Genomic DNA, 20,850 nt, shown 5'->3' on the forward strand with positions numbered 1-20,850 from the left:
CCAGGACCGAAATGGGGAGCGTCTTCCAGTTAGCAATCACTTTTGTGTCTCCGAAGAGAGGGAAGAAGATTCTGGGCATAGCGGGCCGAGGGGTCATGTAAGATAGAAAATTCCCAGATACTTAAATCCGGCTGTGTTGATTTGCATTGGACAGTTCCGGGGTGCAACAAGGGGGGTCCCCGCTCAGCACAAATAGTAGGAACTTTCCCCAATTGATGGAGAGGCCAGAGAATCTGCCAAAGATTGCGAGGATATCTAGTAGTACCGTTAGAGATTTCTTAGGAGAGGCTAAATAAAGTAATATGCCATCTGCGTATAAAGATATGCCTTCCTCCCATCCAGGGGACCATCGAAGCCCCCTTATCATCGGATCCCAACAGATCCAAGCAGCAAAGGGTTCTAAGGCCAAGGAGAAAAAAAGGGGGATAAAGGGCAACCCTGACGAGTTCCCCGACTAAGCAAAAAAGTAGCCGAAACTTTGTTGTTTACCACCACTTGAGCTAGCGGATCGGAGTACAGAAGATGCACCCAGTGAATATAGTTCGGGCCAAACCCAAAGTTCACCAAGACTGCCCATAAATAGGATCACTCAACTGTATCGAAAGCCATGGTCGCGTCTAGTGACACAACCACAGCTGGTTCCCGCAGGGTGTGGGATCTAGCCACCACCCAGTGAACTCTGCGCAAGTTGAGGGCAGTATTTCTATGGGGCATAAAACCAGACTGATCCGATGCACTAACCCACTGATCACCTTCACCAGGTGGTTAGCTAATAGTTTGGCTTATATCTTAGGTTCTGCATTTAGGAGAGAGATGGGCCTATACGAGGCACAGTCTGTTTTAGTCTTCCCTTCCTTATGAAATGTGACAATGGTAGCTATTCTCTGCTCCCGGGGGAGCATTCCAGCTACCCTAGCTTCTTCAAACATGGTTTTCAGATAGGGAGCAATTTTATCCGGCTTAAGTTTGTAAAGTTCAATAGGGAGTCCGTTCGGGCCCAAAGCCTTCCCGGAATTTAAAGAGCAGATCGCTTGTGCGGTCTTGTCGGCTGTGAGAGGGCTGTCCATAAAGTCCAGATCCTCCGGGGAGAGACCGGGGAGCTTAATATCCTGTAACAAGAGAGTCTGCTTCTGTGTGGGGGTTCATCGACGTGTAGACCATTTGAAAATGGTCAGCAAACTTATCAACTATCTCCTGGGGCTCCGTGATTGAGATGCCACCCTCTACTATGAGCTCCGGGACCAGCCGGCGCGCCCATTCCCGTTTGTCTAGCCATGCTATGAGCTTTCCGGCCTTATCTCCTAAATCATATAGTCTACCCTGCTGTTCCCTGCTGAGGGCCTTGGCCCTATCCGAGATTTAAGATCTGTAATCATGCTGCTTCAGGTTCAGCAGGTGAAGCTTCTTTGGTGTCACCCCAGATTCCAAATCGCCCTGTAGTCTGTAAATTTCTGCCTCGATTTCAAGCACTTCCTTCTGCTTGTCTTTTTTGGAGCCAGATACCAGCGATAGAACCTGTCCCCGAATCACTGTCTTAAATGCTCCCCATAAGGTCTGGGAAGAAGAGACAGACCCCACATTTTCAGTAAAGTATTCGTCAATGGTCTTGATAAGGTCTTTACGAATCTTTGGGTTACGTAGGTACCAAGGGTTAATGGGAGCCAGCCTTCCCGCCGTGCCCGGGCTTATAAGTAGATGGGCCCAGAGGGGCGAGTGATTGGAAATACCCCTAGCTAAGTGTTTGATTTTGTTTATGTAGGCGACTTGTGCTACGAGAACCAGACTGTTAGTCTAAATGGGAGAGACTGTGTTGCACCCCGGAGTGAAAGGTGTGCTGTATCTGGTTCGGATGGAATACTCTCCATCCATCAACCAGCCCCATTGCCTCAGGAAAGTCCGGCAACCACCAAGCCGATGGCCTAACCTCCCGGGGGGGATACCTATCCAACACACCCGAGACCACTGCATTAAAGTCACCCCCACCACCAAGAGTACCTTTGGAATGGTGACTAGGACAGCGCCAAGTTAGCGAACAACGTGTCATGTAGGCCCGGAGGGACATAAACGGACATGAGGGTAAGAATCCGGCCCTCCCACATCCCGGAGACACTGACGTATCTGCCTCGATCATCCGTCCACATAGAATTCTCCGCTAGAGGAAATGCATTTCTTGTCAGAATACCTACCCCCCTGGAACCCGACGTGAACCCCGAATGTGCAATCATTTTGTATTACCCCTTGTGGATTGTCTTACATAGGTTCCCAACCAGGTGCGTTTCCTGGAGCATGTCTCTTAATGTACTGGAGAACAACACTTCTTTTGATCTTGTCCCGCAACCCATTTACATTCCAGCTCAAGACTTTAACGCTTTTATCCCCATCACGTCTGTCATGCAAGTAAAAAAGCCAAATACCCTCCGCATTTACCCCACCCGTTAGCTTCCCATGGTTGCAATCATATACTCTGCCGATGTAGCTAAAGAAGCACCAAGCCATCAACCAAAACAGCCCAACCCAACAACCCCCTACCCCACCCCGCTGCCCTGCACTCTGGGCTTAAAACTGCCCATGAAAAACTTGTAGAGTGCCTGTCGCCCCAAAGAGGAGTTCAAAAAAAGAAAAAGGGGGAAAGAAAAAAGATCGCTCCACTTCCCTGCCCCTAATCATGGTGCTTGTACCGCCCCTAATAGATGGATAGCCTAAGACCGCACGCAATCCTCAACCCCTATGTTGAAACACTTGTGGACCCCCCCCCCCCCCCCCCCCCCTCCCGGCTCACCACGACCCCAATTACTCAGTGTCAAGCGGCCATGTTCTGAGTCCTTAACTCAGGAAGATTTTAGGCCCCTTGGCACTACGATACTCAATCCACTCTGCCACAGCCTCCGGTTGGTCGAAGAACCACGCTCCTCCTTCCGCGTCAACCCGGAGGCGCACCGGAAACAACATCGAGTACTTCAAGCCCCGTTCCCTCAGGTCATGTTTCACAGCGAGGAATGACCGCCTCTATTTCTGTACTCTTTGCGTAAAATCCGGAAAGAAGGAAATGTCAGCGTTTTCGTAGCGAAGGGGGGGCTCCTCCTCTGGAGATTCACATCTCTGTCCAGTAAGTGTAGGACCCGAGCCAGTATGGGCTGCGTGGGACGGCCGCCTGGGACCCTGTGAGTGCGCTCAGTAACGAAGGACTTACTAAGACCTTTGGGTTGGAGGTGTTTTGAGGATAAGGTCCTCGATGAACAGGTCTGGGGATTGCACCTCTGCCTTCTCCGGAACTCCCAAGACGCGGAGGTTATTGCGCTGAAGCCGGCCTTCATAGTCGTCTAACTTAAGATCCGCGAGGGTGCGAGACTCCTGAAGTGCACAAACGTCCCTCTGTAGCTGCGAGACATCGTCGACGAGACTAGAGGTTGTGATTTCAACCTGCCTGACTTTCTCGTTCAGTTTTCCAAGATCGGCCCTAATAAGGTTGACATTGATCGCTATGGTATCCAGGGAAGTCTTGACTTCGGTGATAGCCTCCATGACATCCTTGAGCGACAGCTCTGGTTCATCCTCTCCGGGGCTCCCCCTGACAGCATCCTCGGACAGTCGGCCCCTCTGAGCATCTTTGGTGACCGTGTAATGGTCCAGTTTATTAGTTTGGACCGGCTTCGTCCCGCGGGAACAAGCGCCCTTGACTCTCTCCATATTAATGCCCAAGGTAAGCTGCCAGCCAGATTAGGGCACCCAGTATTGGCCGGAGTGCCACCTTCCACAGTATGCAACAGCAACACCAGCCGGGTAGTACCTCAAAAGCGATGTGCAGGCCCCAGAGTTTCTCGCACTGTCTGTTTTCCCCTGGGGGGGTATGGGTCCCCAGAATTCAATGCCCGGCAGCTGCAACCACCCTGGGGGGGCAAGACACCAATAGAATCACAGGCTCCAGGTACAGTCGCATCATAGTCGTCTTGAGCTGGCCCCCAGGACACCCGTCTCGGCTCCTTTCATCCGGAGTGGGCAGTATTTCAGTGAAAACACAGGGGGAGCGCTTATGATAAAAGGACGCAAGGCCAAGTCCAAGACAGCACACCACTTTCCCAAAGCACCCCTTAGCCCTCGAGGGGGGGGGGGCTCCAGCTCCCCAATGCACCAGTAATGTCTATGAAAGGTCCCAGGGGAGGCTGATGATGCAGGGGATGTGATTTTGTCGGTACAATCAGGGGGGCACAGTAGTTAAATGCGCATCGCCGCCATTAGCAAGCTGGCGGCGAATGCACGCTGTATAGGCCACCAGAGCTGCCCCTGCCGCGTTGCCGGGAGTGCCACGTAGTCCAGAACTCACCGCCACCGCTGGCATCGGGCATCCGGCTGCCAAATGCTGAAGAGAGTCGCGGCAGCGCCTGTGAACTCGCAGTGCCGCCACACGTTGCATCCAGTCCAGCCGGGTCTCCCCGCCTGCGCTCTCCAGTGGTACTATGTGCAGATAGAGGCTGGAGCGGTCGAGTCTCACTTCCGGCGTCTGGGGCACTGTGAGATCGGCCTCAGTAGTCACCGCAGGCCTTAATGCGAAGGGGAGGATATCTCTCTCATCAGGTCTGTGCGGCGGTTCCGATACGGCAGGCCGGGAACCGCTACCTGTCCGACCCCAGAAGCAGTCGTTGGGTGATCCAGATAGCAGTGCAGGATAGTCGAGGTGCAGGGACGGCCTCCGGAGCTAGAGCACTACGCGGTCATCCTGGACCACGCTTGGCCACGCCCCCGAAGAGTACTTTTTTGGTTGCTACATCTCTGGCCTTTCATTTAGTGTGGGAGTTAAGAATCTTTTGCAGGGAGTCCACTGGATTAATACTCTGTTTCGATTTTAGCATACTCAGGTGTACAAGTCTTCAGAAACGTTAGCGATAGTACCATTATCTAAATTGATGGTATCCTTTCCTTGCCTTTCAGACTCCAACTGCATCTCCCGGCTCCCCGAGAGCCAGCTGCTGTTTCCCCTCTAGGTAGGCTGGGCAAGCGCACCAAACACGGAGCTGGTCTTAATTCAGCGAGGTCAAGCCAGAGTAGCTGAGCCATATGCTGTAGTCAAATTATGTTAAAGCATGCAGGTGTCTAGAGGACGCTAACATCTATCGTCCCTCAGGTTCTCCTTATAGTGGGCCAGTTTGTTGCTCCTGCTGCTATTTCACAAAAGCCAGATCACCACGAGATGCTGAACGCAATCTGCAGGGTGCCATGTTGTCTGGAAGGGGCCATGTCCTAAACAAAATTTGCATCAGGTGACTAGACCAAGCATTGTCAAAGCAGCAATGGGTGAGTGATTACCATGTCACAGCCCAGAATCTATATACAATATGCAAGGAACTAGTTCTCACCAGCCTTTAATCCTTACTCCAGCTTCCTGTGGGTCAACATTTCACCTTTAAGTGTATTCGCATTGCACATAGAGCTATTCACAACCCTGATCCACTCTTCAACATAAACCCCATACTTATGTCCAAACTGAGTCACTCAATTCTAAATTCACTCTACTGCTGATCGTCCGTTTTTTCATAAAATCTCACATAGGCATGAGGTTTTTCTTAATTTTGGAGAGTGCACAAAATGACAATTTCCAATCCCATGATCTTCCTGTGATAGACCTCAGAATTATATGTACCTGGTAAAATAACAACACCTTGTGTCTCATATTGTTGCACCAACTCACGCTTAACACGTTAAACGTGGCGTAGAATCCGGGCGTTTCCATGTGCGGGCAGGGCCGCGTCGGCCAACGGACGTGCGCAGCACTACCCAGGTAGTGCTCGTGACAGCCGTTGGCAGACGCACGCAGCAAATGGATTAAGAAAGGGTACATGTTTTCAACTACCTGTCTGGAGGAAGTCTTCAAACCATATGCACTAAACCCAATTCTTCCCACAAAGGCCACACTACAAACTCAAACCCTTTCAAACATCCTTTCGAAGGGCATTCCATTTAGCAAATTACTGTGAATGTGCATTCAGGCTATATAAATGCTGCAATACAATACAGTAAACATCACTACACAGGTACACCTATCCACACATCTGCATACAAACACCCCTAATGAAAGAGCACACACCGAGACATATGCAAATAGGCATATTCTTACTCATACAGTTACATGTTTATGTGCCAGTCCTCACCTCCAAAATTTCTTCCACACAGAACAAACCCTTTTACAAAAACCAGCAGTGATCCATACATCCATTACTATATCCCATTCTGTCATGTACAGACAAGAATACTTTCAAATACACCCATGCAAACACCTGTCTAAACACCCTTCCTCCCATCCACACTCACCAACCCCTTCTCTACTCATGTATCCTTCCATCTGTTTACTTACTCACACACCAGTAGACCCATTTGTGTACATACATATATCTCAGCACACTGCTATAATGTTCCAAACTATTTACACACCAATAGAGCAACCGATGCAGGTGGAAAAACCAATACACCTACATTGAATCACTTCTACTTTTTTATACAAGGTGTTATTGGCTTCATTCCTTGGGCATTACAATATTTAGCTATTCGTAAGTCAGGTATGGTAGTTGTAGGATAATATCACATATTGTACCGTCAATGTCCCATTATATAGCCTTTTCATTTATAAAACTACACTTTTCAAAACCTTGGGTGTACTCTCTGGAACACTACCAAACCACCTCAAAAAACAGTCACTCCTACAATAAGCCATCCACATAGCCATACCCCTTTCTAAGCACCTATAGACACACGTGTATATACCTACACATTTGTTCATATACCCTCACTCCTATCTACACCATACAAACAATCATGCCCACACACTTGTCTGCACAAGCATACACCTATCTCGGTATCCTCATAGGAAGCACACCAAACCACCGAATTCACACAATTCCTGGGCCTAAAAAGTGTAAAGGATGTGAAATAAAATGAAATAGTAAACAGCTGAAATGTAATGTATGTGTAATATTCAAAATAGTGTAAACCCCACTTTACACAAACATTTATCATCTTGCAACCCAGGAACAATTAATGCTCTGTGCTCTGTTAGACTCCAACTAGGTCAGCGCTATGTAACTGCATACACAGACATATCCTACCTCAGATGCACCCACTCCAAGTGAATCAACCATAGGTGTCCCAACTTCCACAGTGACCTAGCCACAGGAGCACGTAATACAAGTGCACCTAACCCTAAGTGCACCCAATTCCCAGAACACACACCAAATACGCCTAATGCTGAGTGTATACAACTCCAGGCCCACCCATCCAAACGTACTCCAACATGCACCAAACCCAACCTCAAGTACACCCACTTACATTTGTCCTCAACCCTAGGTGCACCCAGTCCAAATGAACTCAGAACAGGGCTCTGAAGTTCCCCAGCTCCATGCATGATTAGCTCATCCAGTCAAGACTGTTGCTTTGCATTCTAGGACTTGATCTCCTGTTTTATTAAAAAAAAGCAGGACTTGGCCTGTTAAACTTGAGAGCTCTGGAAAAAGTGCTCCTACCAATTTCCAATTTATAGGTTTATTGTAACGCCTTAAACCTATGGTTTTGCCATAGGGCTTTCTCTGAACATTATTAGAGGTTTCACTAATGAATACATTGTTAGTCTGTGACCCAGTGCTTAATTTGAACCTGTGGTTTCCGTAGCTCAGCCGTTAATTGTCAACACCAGGACTTAAGACAGTTCACCACATGGTGGCGATGTTTGTCTAATTTTGAAATGAGAAAAAACAAGAGTTATTTCATAATCTAATATACCTTAAAATGAGTACTACCTGCAGTCCAATCCATTCTTATAGCTTTGGGTGGCCTGGAATAGTCAGAGGTTTTACAGCTGTAGGAGTGTGATGGTTAGTAGTTGTATTTATCTATCATTGGCACCAGGGGCAATGGGTGGTACAAGCTGCAGTGGCCTCCTGACGAAGGCCCTGGTACTTAATTTTTTTTTTTTACATTTTAAGTACCACTGTGATGTCCACAAAATGAAAACATCCACATAGTTACTTCACTATGATATCTGAACTCCCTCAGCTAATTTAAAGTATTTACCTCATATGTTTTTATATTATTGAAATTGTGCTACACATGGACCATGCAAAGCTGCTCTTAATATGACACACATGTGGCTGAATTTCGTGTTTGCAGAGAGCTTTGTGGAGAGAATAGAAAATGTAATTAAATGCTCACTACTCATTGTGAAACCTGGTATTTTTTTCAGACATTGCAGTTTCGGCCACCCCGGTGAATGCCTTTTACAACGGCTGTATGGATGTGACAATTAATACCAGTCCGGTGGATTTGGACAACGCTGTCTGGAAGCACAACGACATTCTATCACATTCGTGCCCACTGGTTTTATAGGAAAGGCCCTGTTATCAATACTACTGTTTCCTTGTGTACTGTGCTATGTAATTGTAGCTCGAAACAAATGTTTTTTTTCTCGCAAAAAAAAGGCCACAAGCAATTGCTTATCCTTTCTTGTTGGGGCAACTACGGCGGAGTTTTGGTGATGCAAGAAACACCATTTTACTTTCTTTTTAGTTAATTAACGCAAAACGTCTATTTTATTATTTGAGGTTTAGAACATGCTACAAACTAATTTTGTAATATTACTACATTGTACGTTGCACACCTCGAATACTAGGTAGTGAACACCACAGACCCAAATGGTTGTCATATTCCCTCTGTCCATTTTAAGCTCAAATTGTCTTGATGTAGGTTAGCAGGCTTTGTACAGGAAGGAAATAATTCCATACGCCACAGGGGAATCCGTGAGGCCATTTTATATTTCACATTTTCTCACATATTTTACACAATTTTGTGATTAAAAGTCGTTTTCTCTGAGATCCGTTCTGTTTCTCCTTGAAAATCTTATTCAAGCACTTTCTTACTTCATCACGGAGGCCATTGTGACGGTACTGCTTTTATTAAATGTGTTGTTCATTCGTATCAGTAATAGTATAGAAAAGTTAAAATGTATTCTGTGAATGAAATATGAATTGTGAACATTTTCTCCTAATCACAGCAACAGGAGGGTGACGTAGGTTTTTTAAGTGGCAACTGTCTAGTTTACATTGTCTTTTACGCCTGATCACACAGCCTGAGCAGAACAGAAACTGTGGCTTGGTTGGCTTAGACAACTCAAAAAACAATACCAGTGAAGTTGTAATATGCAATGGCAAGTACAATTCAAGCCTAAATTGTACACTGGGTCCAAAACGCTATTTGAACATCTTCTGTGTGTTGCACAGTGACTCACAAAGTGGCTCTCCAAGCCTATTAAACAATGAAGAGGAAACAAAGTTTGGATGCAACTTGCTGCCTAAATACCAACTCTACATGGTTAGACAATTTTCCCAAGTACTAGGCCTGTCATACATGAAATCAGGAACAGTTTGAGCGTGTAGCTAATTTTTGAGTCAGCCACAAGGTTAGAGGTGCTGGTTATTTTGTGGATCAGTTAATCAGCAGGTTTGCTACTCCACTCACCTCTATAAATGCATACAACTAGTTGCATTCTTGATGTTCATCGTGTTTATAAATCTGAAAGCAGACTTAAATGGTCACTGGCATCATCTGTATCTTAACAAATATGCATACACCAGGCAACTGTATTTGTTGTGTTCGCTTGATAAGATAAGCACAGTTTTGGTGTGGCAAACCTTTTGTACATAAAACACACTACAATGCGGTCCAGGCTGATCCGACTTCCATTCTATTTGTGTTTTAAATCTATTGAGATTTCTGATTCTAAAGAAAGTGTATCTTGCAAAATGGCCTAGCATTATATTAAAATGTGAACAGGGTGATCTAGTAGATGATGCATATTTAGTTGTTTTGCTTACACTATTTGCATCAGGCAGTGGAAGATTTCAGAATTAGTTTCTCTGCACTGAGTGCGTCGCTGTAGTCATTGGTCTTCTAGGTCATGTAATAAGCTTATTTTGTGTTAAGGAGTTAGACGTGGTTGAGTGCATGGTGTGCTACACAAATACACCCCTATTTAAATATGCCAGATAAGTAATTTGCTACATTTCACCAGGTTTACTTTCACCATTCTTTCAGTTGTAACTTGTTCATTAGCCTGGCCGAAGCACCGGTGTAGATAACCTTTATTGATTAGAGTGCAATCTCTGAACATAAAAGAGTTCGGAAGATTACATTTGTGAAGGAAATGCAGCAACCAGAATACTGAAGTGCAAATTAGCAAATTTGGCTTCTGTCAGCTTTATAGGCGAAACAAAGTTTACAAATAAAAGTTGCTGACAAGTCCTGCAACTTAGGGGGTCATTACGATGCTGCAATCCAGTTCCAACCACTGATGCCGGGAAAGTTCCCCCTAAATGATTATGATGCAACTGCTGCTACCTCAGCAGTCTCATGAGCAGTGGTGCTCATATCCCTGAATATGTTGCTGCAAACACATACAAAATTACCAAAAACATGTAACTTGTACAAACATGCAGGGCATATGTTGGTCGATGCCTTGTGCTGCATGTACCCCATTGCTGGAATGTGGCGGAATTTGTACAGTTTAGTCAATGGGGATATATACTGCAGAAGGATTTGCATGGATTCCGGCTCCACAGGGTCATAGTCATCGGGGTCCAGCTGCTCATGTGTAGGAGGGACCCTGAGAAAGGGATCCACGGTGAAGAATACTTGGGAGAAGCAGAATTGGATGGGTTTGCACCCCATTTTAGAGGACTCTAGGCAGTCAGTTGGACCGCCATGGTCGGGTCGTCAGAAACCCACATCGTAATCCAGATGGCAGTCAGAGATCCCTTCACTGCCTTAAGGCTGCTGTTTTTTTCTCTGACTTCTATTTCGGCAATCTGAGAAAAGCTGTCAGAGTTGGAGGTCTGTCAGCGGTCGGTCGGAGTACAAGATGCATGTATCTTAATCTGGCGATCGGAATGACTAATTCCGACAAAACCGCTGCGGTCCGACCGGCATCGTAACAACTCCTTAGTTCTCGTAGGGAAAAAAACATATTTTTGTACATTGATTATCTGACTAAAAGGTTGTGGGAGCAATAACCTGTAAATATTTTTCAGCAAGAAATTTCAGCTGCAGATGAGCTTTTATAATAATGTGAAACGTTTTTAACATTGTAGATGCTGGAATTGTGCATACATTTCTACTGGTTATAAACTGTTTAAGTCTACAAAATCTTTTCTGAATATCTTTTTACAGGGCTCAGTTACCATTATTACAACTCTGCTTCTTTTTCCTTTTTATTATTTTTCACACCTATTTTAACCCTAACCTGACCAATTGTACGGAAAGTGTTATAGGTATATGACATGGCTTAATGTGATGGAACACACATTGCCCAAGGAAGCCACTAACCAATGTGTGCATTTGAAGGCACATATGCTCCTGCCTAGTTATTTGTTACTGGAGAGAACATGTTTTTTATTGAAAGCATGATACAATAAAAAAACAACGTTTACTATTAAGGCAGAAGAAGAGCTATGTGTTTGTATTAAATCAGATTCCACTACTGTTTAATGTAGATAGTTTGGTTCCTAAGTTATCCCAAGTAGGTTCTCCGGTTGATTCTGACTTCAAGTGCTCACATGTCTTATATGTAATAAAAATTCCATACACATTTTATGTTTATCTGTATATCTTAGATTTGCAGCTGTAAACCTGTGACCACTCATTGCTTATTGTTGTTTTGAAGAAATATGTTATGTAAAATGAGAAAGATACAAATACTGTATTTCTCTTTCTACTTCTATAGATGTTTTAAAGTGATATGTATTAGTTTTTATATATACACCATTGTTTACGTTTTAATGTGTAAGTGCCTCGTTGTTATGATAAAACAAAGACTGAGAAAAGAAGGCGTGTGGTTAATGTATGATGCAAACAAGTAACCACCATTTTCCTACTTTATTCTGTAAGGTACATAAATGTGTTTGTGACAGTAGCACAAAACCTACCCACTCACACTATCCTTAACGAATATTTAAAATGTATTTCTGAATTCAAAATGTATTATAAATTATGATAACCTTTTTTTCCAAGTATTGTCTGTTTTTGTGCTTAAAATGTTTGCCTCTAATTAAAAAATAATACAAGTTGTCCATTTGAACAGTCAATATAAGTAGTATATAGCAATAATAACATAAGACAAACCATATCAATAAGAACCAGAAAATTATGTATATGAAAGAAGGAGATGGAAAATAGGGATAGGAAAAAGTGTGGGTACATGGTGCCATAATATAGTACCATTAAGAAGTGTAATGTTTTAAATAGCCGGAGGACGACGGCGGGACAACAGGTACAAGGCAGGCTCTGACCAGAAAGACTGGTCATCCCCTTACCGCTTCCCTCCAGGAAGCCTTGGCTAATAACCCAAAGCGTATGCATGAGAAGGGAATCCCCCTCTCAAATATAGAAAAACGCCTTAGTGTGTGTATCACATAGTCTGTACCACTACACTAGTCTGTTTTATTTCACCACACCTTTTTAAAAATCGGTCCTGAGGAAAGCCAGAATACTCTAAGGCACTGGCTGAAACATGTCGACCATCTGAAGGACGCAGGGGGCAGTAACTCGCCACCCTTACGCGTCCTGTAGCCTTACTTTTAACCGCTGGTGACGGCCCAGTTATTAAAATTTAATTTACCCTCGGGTACTGGGACCACCACCAAGCCGTTTTAAATCACAACTCACCCAACCTCACTGCACTCTCAGCAATATACCAGCTCCGCTGTAATCAGGCGTCGTAGCACACCCGGGACATACTAGGTGTCACTGGGTGGGCCCGATGATGAAGCATGCCACCAACTAGGTTGGTGGGTGAGGGCTTCATGAATACACCAACAAGGTGCCCGTGACAGAACTAATTTGAGTACTGTAACACTTTGGTCAACTTAAGCTAGTCCTTTTTGTTTAATCACATATAAACCCTAGGGGACTCGGACTAGCTACCTAGTCCTCTCTCCCTCTTGTTATACGCTTAAATAGAAATAGTACAGTAAATGAGCAATAATGTGTATTTGTCAATACATTATTTAAATGACACCTTGTCAAATAATCAAACCTATTTAATAAGCATCCTTAAATGCCCTTCCATCAAGGAGGCCTGGCAACTCCTGTTCTGTGATCAATTATTGATTACGCATGCTTGGGAGAGAGAGATTATTTGTTAATTGAGTCTATAACCTATCTGTTTTAAATGCTAATTGTTTGGATACATTATTTAACCTATCTATTTTATTTTTGACAATCTAAGATATTGAGACTATGCAGGATCGGGCGTGTTGTCCTCAGGAATGTATGAGGAAATGTGTCCCTGCAGGGTAAGACTTAGGCAGCAAATCAAGTAACAATATCAAATAAATAAGCTTTCTTGAGACAAAAAAAATGGAAACCCTGAAGGCTTTTTAAATTATAAAGATCATTACAGAATGCAAAATATGATTAGTCTTGAATCTATCAAGAGATGGATTCTGGCTCACCTCAGCATGCAATGAGAATATTGTTACACAGGTTCAGGAAATCACAATACAAAACTAATACATGATCATCCTAATACCATCCTCTAAATGCATGGGACCACCATGCATGAGACCAGTCCCCACTCCAAAAAAAGAAATAAAAAGTCTGGGTGTCTGGCTCGATCAGGACCTCAATTTCCAAACACAAGCTAGGAAAACCGCGAGAACCTGCTTCGGCCTCCTACGCACCTCATGCAAATTCCTCCCACTCTTACCCCCCCCCCCCCCCCCTCCCCCCACTCCAGAAAACTACTCATGCAAGGCCCCATCCTGTCCAGGCTGGATTACGGAAACACCCTATACCATGGCTCCCCGAAATCGGTCATAAACAAACTCCAACTGGTCCAGAATTCAGCGGCGAGGCTGCTCACAGGCACAAACAACGATGTTCCGCTAGGCCTGCCCTAAGCTCCCTACACTGGCTCCCAATCCATGAGAGAATCAACTTCAAATCCCTCTGTATCACACATAAAATTCTACAAGACAAGGGCCCCCCAATCCTGCGATCCCTGATCAAACCATACAAAGCCAACAGGAATGTTAGATCCGACCACCTTTCTCTAGCAAACGTCCCCAAAATCAAGAAGGCGCTGTCAGGAGGACGCTCATTCTCATACAACGCCTCCAAACTCTGAAATTCCCTTCCCCTCAAAATTCGCAGGGAAACCAACCTATTAAAATTCATTAAGCCCCTGAAAACATGGATGTTCCCTTAGGTCCCTTTTGCTCCCAAGATATTTCTATGAGTCCAGCGCTGGGACGCCCCCGGGTAGCTATGCGCTCTATAAATCCACTTCCAATTCCAATTCCAAATTAATATTCAATCAGTACTCTTTAGACCTAATGTCATCAGAAGTGACAGTACAAATCTAGTTACACAAACAATATAAGACTCCTAGAATTATTTGACCTACTGAATTGTGAACAGGAAAGGCCATGAGCAATTATGTTTTGTATTACTGCTTCCTTCAAGGCTCGCCAAGAACTACATGCTTTCACAAAGTATTAGTGCACATTTTGTAGCATGTGGCATCAGAGAGAGAAAAAAATATGGGCACATTTGAAATTCAAGATAGATTCTGGACCTAGTTTGGCCAATCAAAAAAAAAACATAGGCTTTCATTAGGATGACGGGCGGATTTGATCCGCCCTCCACCGTAACTGTGATTAGGTCCAACCGCCATGTGTGCGGGGTTCCCGCCTATTCAATTATGATGGGTCTACCACTGCTGCGGTCAGATTCCACACCTTTAACATTGGGGCGGTGGCTGCTTACAGCAGCAGCACTGCTGCGATGTTGAAAGAAGCATGTTGTGCATTTCACTGTACTACTTGGCAGGCACTACACTGTGCCTTCTATTTTGTGCAGTGAAATGTAAGAGTGCACCCACATCTCCCCCCAACACAAGCGAGGGCCCGCAAAGGGCCCCAGAAGACATTCTCTGCCAGCCTTTCAAGGGTGGTTCAACCGCCTTGGAAAGGCTGGCTACCGCTGGCATCATAATTGTGCCGGCGGCGCTTGCTAGGCTCTGTCGCCATTGTGAGCATGCTGACCGCTTTGCTGGGCAATCATGCCGATTGCTACCAGTGGAAAAGCTTCCGCCGTGGTACCCACCGCCATCAAAATGTGTTGGAGGGTAAATTTTATGTCGATGGCGAAACGATCACCACCGCCGGCGTGGCGGTCCTTCCACCATCATAATTTATTTATTATTTATTTATCGATTTATTAAGCGCAGTTGCTGCCCAGGGGCGTCCAAGCGCTGAGTTTAGACAGAGACGTGACGAAACACAGGAGGAGCTAGAAAGGCTTCCTGAATAGTATGGTTTTCAGTTTTCTGCGGAATGGGAGTAGGTCGGGTGTGGATCGAAGATCAAGGGGGAGTGCATTCCACAGCCTGGCGGCGTTCAGTGAGAACATCCTGCCCCCGGACCTAGCTCTCTTTACTCTGGGTACCGCTGCCAGAAAAGCACCGGTAGACCGGAGGTTCCTATTAGGGTGGTAAGGGGTGACAAGGCTGGTGTTGATTGCTGATCCAGTCTTCCAAAAAGCCCGATGTGTGATGCACAGAGCCTTGAATGCCACTCTCTGTCTCACAGGCAGCCAATGTAGGCTTTTCAGTCCCTGTCTAACGGACTGAGACCGTGGAAGTTGGACTATGGTACGTGCTGCGCAGTTTTGTACCACCTGCAGCTTTCGGAGAGTCATCTCAGGCGCCCCCAGGTATAGGGCGTTGTTTGAGTCTAAACGGGACTGGATGAGGCCTTGTACCGCCATCTTCTTGGCATCTAGAGGTAAAAGTGGAAGGACCTTCCTCAGCGTTCTTAATAGGCCAAAACAGGTGGCAGACAACTTGGTGGCCTGAGTGGAGAAGGAGAGTTTGTGGTCTAACCAAACTCCCAAGCTCTTAACACTGTCCTTGGGGGTAGGAGGTGCTCCTAGACCGGCGGGCCATAAGGAAGAGAAGGGTAGTGGTGAGGCTGGGCCTAGGAGCATAAGTTCAGTTTTTCCCCCGTTCAGTTTGAGGGAGGAGTTGGTCATCCACTCCCTCACGCTCTCCAGGCAGTTCAGCAGGCCGGCTGAGGCTTGCCCACCGTTCTCTTGGGCCAGTGAAACCACTAGCTGGGTATCGTCGGCGTACGACACGATTTTAATGCCGTACGGTTCTACTACCCCAGCCAGCGGTTTCATGTAGGCGTTGAACAGTACAGGGCTCAACGATGAGCCCTGCGGAACTCCACAGCTAAGAGGCTTGATGGTAGATGTTATGTTGCCATCAAAGATCTGGAAAGATCTGTCGGCCAGAAAGGAACTGAACCACCTTAGTGCGTTTCCCGAGACTCCGATGTTCTGGAGACGGTTCAGCAGAGTGGCATGGCTGACCGTATCGAAGGCAGCACTTAGATCAAGGAGGATCACTGCCACTGATCCCCCCTGATCCAGTATCCTTCGAGACTCTTCGGTAACTGCTAGCAAGGCGGTTTCAGTCCCGTGGCCAGGTCTGAAGCCTGTCTGGGAGGTGTGCAGTAGGGAGTGATTCTCCAAAAACTGGACCAAGAGGGCATTTATGTGTTTTTCCAGTACCTTGCCAGTCCACGGGAGCAATGAGATGGGGCGATAGTTGGAGTGATCGTTAGGGTCCAAATTAGGTTTTTTTAAGAGCGCCCGTACAGAGGCTTGCTTCCAGGCAGTGGGAACTGTGCAAGTGGACAGAGATGAGTTTAGCAGTTCCAGGACTACAGGGAGGATGGCATCGCCTGCCTGCATCAGGATTTCTGGGGGGGCTGGGTCGCGAGGGGAGCCCGACTTAACCTGGCAAGCCACTTTCTCTAAGGTGACAAGGTCCAGGAGAGGGAAATGATCAAGAGTCGGCTCAGTAGTAGACAGGCCTGAACAGGGGAGATTTTCCGAATTGGGTGAGTCGGGCACCTCATGATTCAGGGCCATGGCTGGAAAGGTGGAATATATGTTCAACACCTTGTTGTGAAAAAATTCCGCCAATTCATTACATTGCTCCTTGGTCTTGGTTAGAGGGGGAGCAGTGAGGACATTCGTGCATTGCTTTACTATGTTAAAAATTTCTTTAGGCTTTGATCTGGCTTCCAAGATTTTGTCGGAATAATAAGTTGCCTGGGCTGCCTTGACCCCTTCTTTATAGCTTCTGATCGCCTCTCTATAGGCGGCCTTTTTTTCCGGAAGGAAGTCTACGCGCCAGGCTCTCTCCCGTTGCCTACATCGACGTTTTAACTCTCTCAGCGAGTCAGAGAACCAGGGGGCTGATGTCTGCGCTCGCTTAGAGGACGATTTGCGAAGAGGCAGGAGAGAGTCTAAAGAATTTGTGATCCAGGTAACATAGTTTCCATATGCCAGATTGGGGTCTGAGCAGGATGGCGGATGGGTAGCGTCTAGCTCAAGCCTCCAAAGGTCGCCGGGTAGTTTTTTCCAGTTTCTTCTCATCAAGGTTTGGGGGGATAGTTGGGGGGTTTTATGGGTGGACCAGGTAAACGGCACCAGGTAGTGGTCTGACCACGGAAGGGGGATAGGTTGGGCCGTTATTAGATCCATGCTATTGCTGAAAATAGGATCGAGAAGGTTCCCTTTTTCGTGGGTTGGGGCTGTAACCAACTGGGACAGTTGAAGGGCTTCGAGGTCATCAATTAACTCCTTGGCAGAATGGTCGGACGGCGAGTTAAAGTGCAGATTGAGATCTCCCAATACTGTATAACTAGCCGCCGATAGGGATCTTTTTGCTACGATCTCTGGTAGTGCTCTAAGGAATAGTTTTGCAGACTCAGGGGGGCGATAGATCAGCGTACCAGAGAAGGAATGGTTGGCGTTGAACTCTATACAGAATTCCAGACTTTCACAGCCAGGGAAATAATGAGCCCCATAGTGCTGTATAAAGTGTAGTGTTAAAGTTTTCAATGAAAATGACTCATGTCACTAAGCAACCATTTGTGAATCAAAATATCTCCTGCAAATTCCCCCTCTGATGATGAATCATCATCACATTTCCCACTAAGTCTATAATACAGTTTCCTTCATTTTCAGCTTCGTGTTTCTATTCTTCCAAAGATTTTGTGTTATAAAAGGAACATACTTTAATATTCTCAAGCTTAATATCATTATTCCACATTCTTGCAGACATTGCTCAACCATTCTTTTCACACCCACAATTTAAACCCATTTAAAAACAAATTCCTTCTAAGAATTCAAGCAAAAGAACAAGACTAATTATATAAATGAAAACAATGATTAGTGGGGTTAAGATCTTCTGAAACATGCTCCCACACATATTACCAAATTACTCACCAGCCTTTGTAAAAGCCTTTTTAATCTTGTTGAACAGTGTACTAACCGACTCCCATAGCCCACACTCTTCAAAAGCCTTTGCCTTGTGCAAAATGTTTGTGATGTTACCAATATAATAATTAATCAGCTTACTGTTGTCAGGTATGAACGCGTGACACTTTGGACCTTCAACACACAACAAACTCTGCCTTCTTTTGCAAGTAAATGATTTAATCCAAGGAAATTTTGCATTACCATCACAAACAGCTATTACCTTTCTTTAATAGTAATAAATGCTAAAACAGTGTTAGAACCAAATTGATCCACTACAGCAGATAGCTCTTTAAACTAATTATTTATTTTTTTGGTTACATTTCTTTATTGGGTTAACAGTTTGCAAAACATTACAGTCATCAAACCCCCCCTCCCGCCAATCTGACTTTGATCACATTTCTAGTATGGACAATTACGTGACTATTCCCTCTCCGGTGTATACACAGCCATGTAGCCAACAACCCATAGCTGGGCAGGCGGGAATCTTAAAATGTACATTAATGTGGGCACCAACGAATTAAACGGCTCTCCTCGCTCAGTAAGTGGGCTAGTCACATGGTGCAGAAGTGATCTCGGCCCTTGGCGCCTCAGTGGTGCTTACCTCCACCCTGAAGCCATCTAGTGCTGCTGTATCTCCTCAGCGGTGTGAGTGTCTCTTTTATTGGTCAGGTATGTCTGATATAGCCCTTAAAAATTCTTTGGTCTACTAGTGGGGGGCAGCAGCTCACTGTAGTTCTCAGACTGTGTGCAGCAATACAACATATCGTGCGCCCAGTGTTTAGGTGTGGGGATGGGGCCTCTCATCCAACAGCATACCACAACCCTCCGGGCCATGAGCAGTCCCATGTCCACCAATCGCCGCGCAGCCCTGGGAAGTTTTTTCGTGTACCCTAGTAGAGCCAGTGTGGGATCAGGCGTCAAGTCAATTTCTGCTATATTGCTAATGTCAGCGAAGACCTTGTCCCAGAAATCCCATACGCCAGGGCATTGCCATGCGAGGTGTAGGAAGCCTGCATCGGGGGCATGACCTCTCTTACAGTTCGCAGTATCTCGAAGGCCATACCTGCATGGTCTAGCTCGTGTGTAGTACACCCGGTGTGTAGTACACCCTGCGAGGAACACGGACTACACTATCAGTCCGACATTGGTGGAGAGGGGTTTACGGCCATTTCCTTTTCCTTTTTCTTTCTTTGTTCTACAGATTGTGTTCCCGGGATACCCTCCTGACGGACACCAGTTCGAGTTTATATACCATATAAACTCGGTGAGTACTAATGCGGGCATAGTTGACCACGCCCGATTTTTAATAACGAGAGAGGGAGGTGTGTGACTAAGGGAAGAGACAAGGTGATACCTGGAGTGTGTGTGTGTATATATGCAGCAGTGGTGGTCCTTCTAAAACAAACAGAAGTAATACCATTTAAAACGTGTTTTAAACTCGGATACTCGAGGGACCATTTGCAAACCCGGGTAGAAAGTTGAGAGGGTGCATTTATACGCCTCTGACCACACAGTGAACTCAAAGAGACATTTTTAATGTATAAGGAGGAAAAGAGATTACCTGGGAGTGTAGCATGTCTATACCATCTCCTTTCCTTTCTAGTTAATGTTCTCCCTGACTATTGGAACATTCACTTCACGTGACGAGAAGGGCTAGGATCCTGACTTCGGGGCACACTAACCGAAGTACGGTGGGGCCAGAAGTGGTACTGAAAGTGACATCAGTCCTGAAGAAGACCGGGTGACCTTTTGAGGCACAGTAAGTCGGTCGAAACATGTTGACCATAGCAGTACCAGGAGGGAAGTCTTGAGAAGCCTCATCTTCTTATCAAGACATTACCCATCCTTTTTCTTTTTAATCCTGGTGGAGGAACCTTGGAATAAAATTTGTGGGTTGGTATCCTTAAAACAGTTTTAATTATTTCCTATTAACTGCACTTTTTGTCGCATCACTACTTTCAGTTACTTGGTGATTTGTACTGCTTCATCACTTTTATATGTTCATGTGTATTATGTGTTGAGTTCTGTGGTTGTACTTTGTTTTGGTGGGATTTATTTTTTCCCCCTCCCTTATGCTCCACCCTGTGTGTGGCTACACAAGGGCGTATTGCAAGCAGGCCCTATGATGAAGCATGTCACACACTTCAGTGTGAGTGAGGGCAGTTTTTTCAAACAGATGAGTTTGTCTAGTTTGTTATATGTTAAGTCTCGTGCTCTCCACCCCCGTTGTGTGTTTACTAGCACAGTACATTACACATGAATCAGAGTTATCTCACCCACAGACAGTTCCATCTGGTCATCAGTCCTCCATCGGAAAAGCTCTGCCAGCCCCGACCCAGGAGCAAAGTGGGTGCCGACTTCAATTTCAGTCCAGGACGTGGCGCAGTCTGCGTGGCCGATGTACACCTGCGCGCACTAGAACACAACTTGCCAGCTGTGGGGCCATTTCAATCTTGTTCTTCCAGCTGGCTCCGATTTTCT

The 20,850-nt window shown here is 45.6% G+C and overlaps 1 protein-coding gene across 1 annotated transcript in view; it reads left to right on the forward strand.

Moving 5' to 3' along the window:
* The window catches only part of PROS1 (protein S), a 469,412-nt gene extending 456,297 nt beyond the window's left edge, over nucleotides 1-13,115 (forward strand). The window contains exons 15-17 of the mRNA XM_086934426.1: nucleotides 8,225-8,915; nucleotides 9,038-12,275; nucleotides 12,991-13,115. Coding sequence (XP_086790552.1) covers nucleotides 8,225-8,367 — 143 coding nt within the window. The 3' untranslated portion in view covers nucleotides 8,368-8,915; nucleotides 9,038-12,275; nucleotides 12,991-13,115. The remainder of the gene's footprint in view (nucleotides 1-8,224; nucleotides 8,916-9,037; nucleotides 12,276-12,990) is intronic.
* Nucleotides 13,116-20,850: the final 7,735 nt, after the last annotated feature.

The sequence above is a fragment of the Lissotriton vulgaris genome, chromosome 8 (genome assembly GCF_964263255.1).
Source record: "Lissotriton vulgaris chromosome 8, aLisVul1.2, whole genome shotgun sequence".
Classification (NCBI taxonomy): Eukaryota; Metazoa; Chordata; class Amphibia; order Caudata; family Salamandridae; genus Lissotriton; species Lissotriton vulgaris.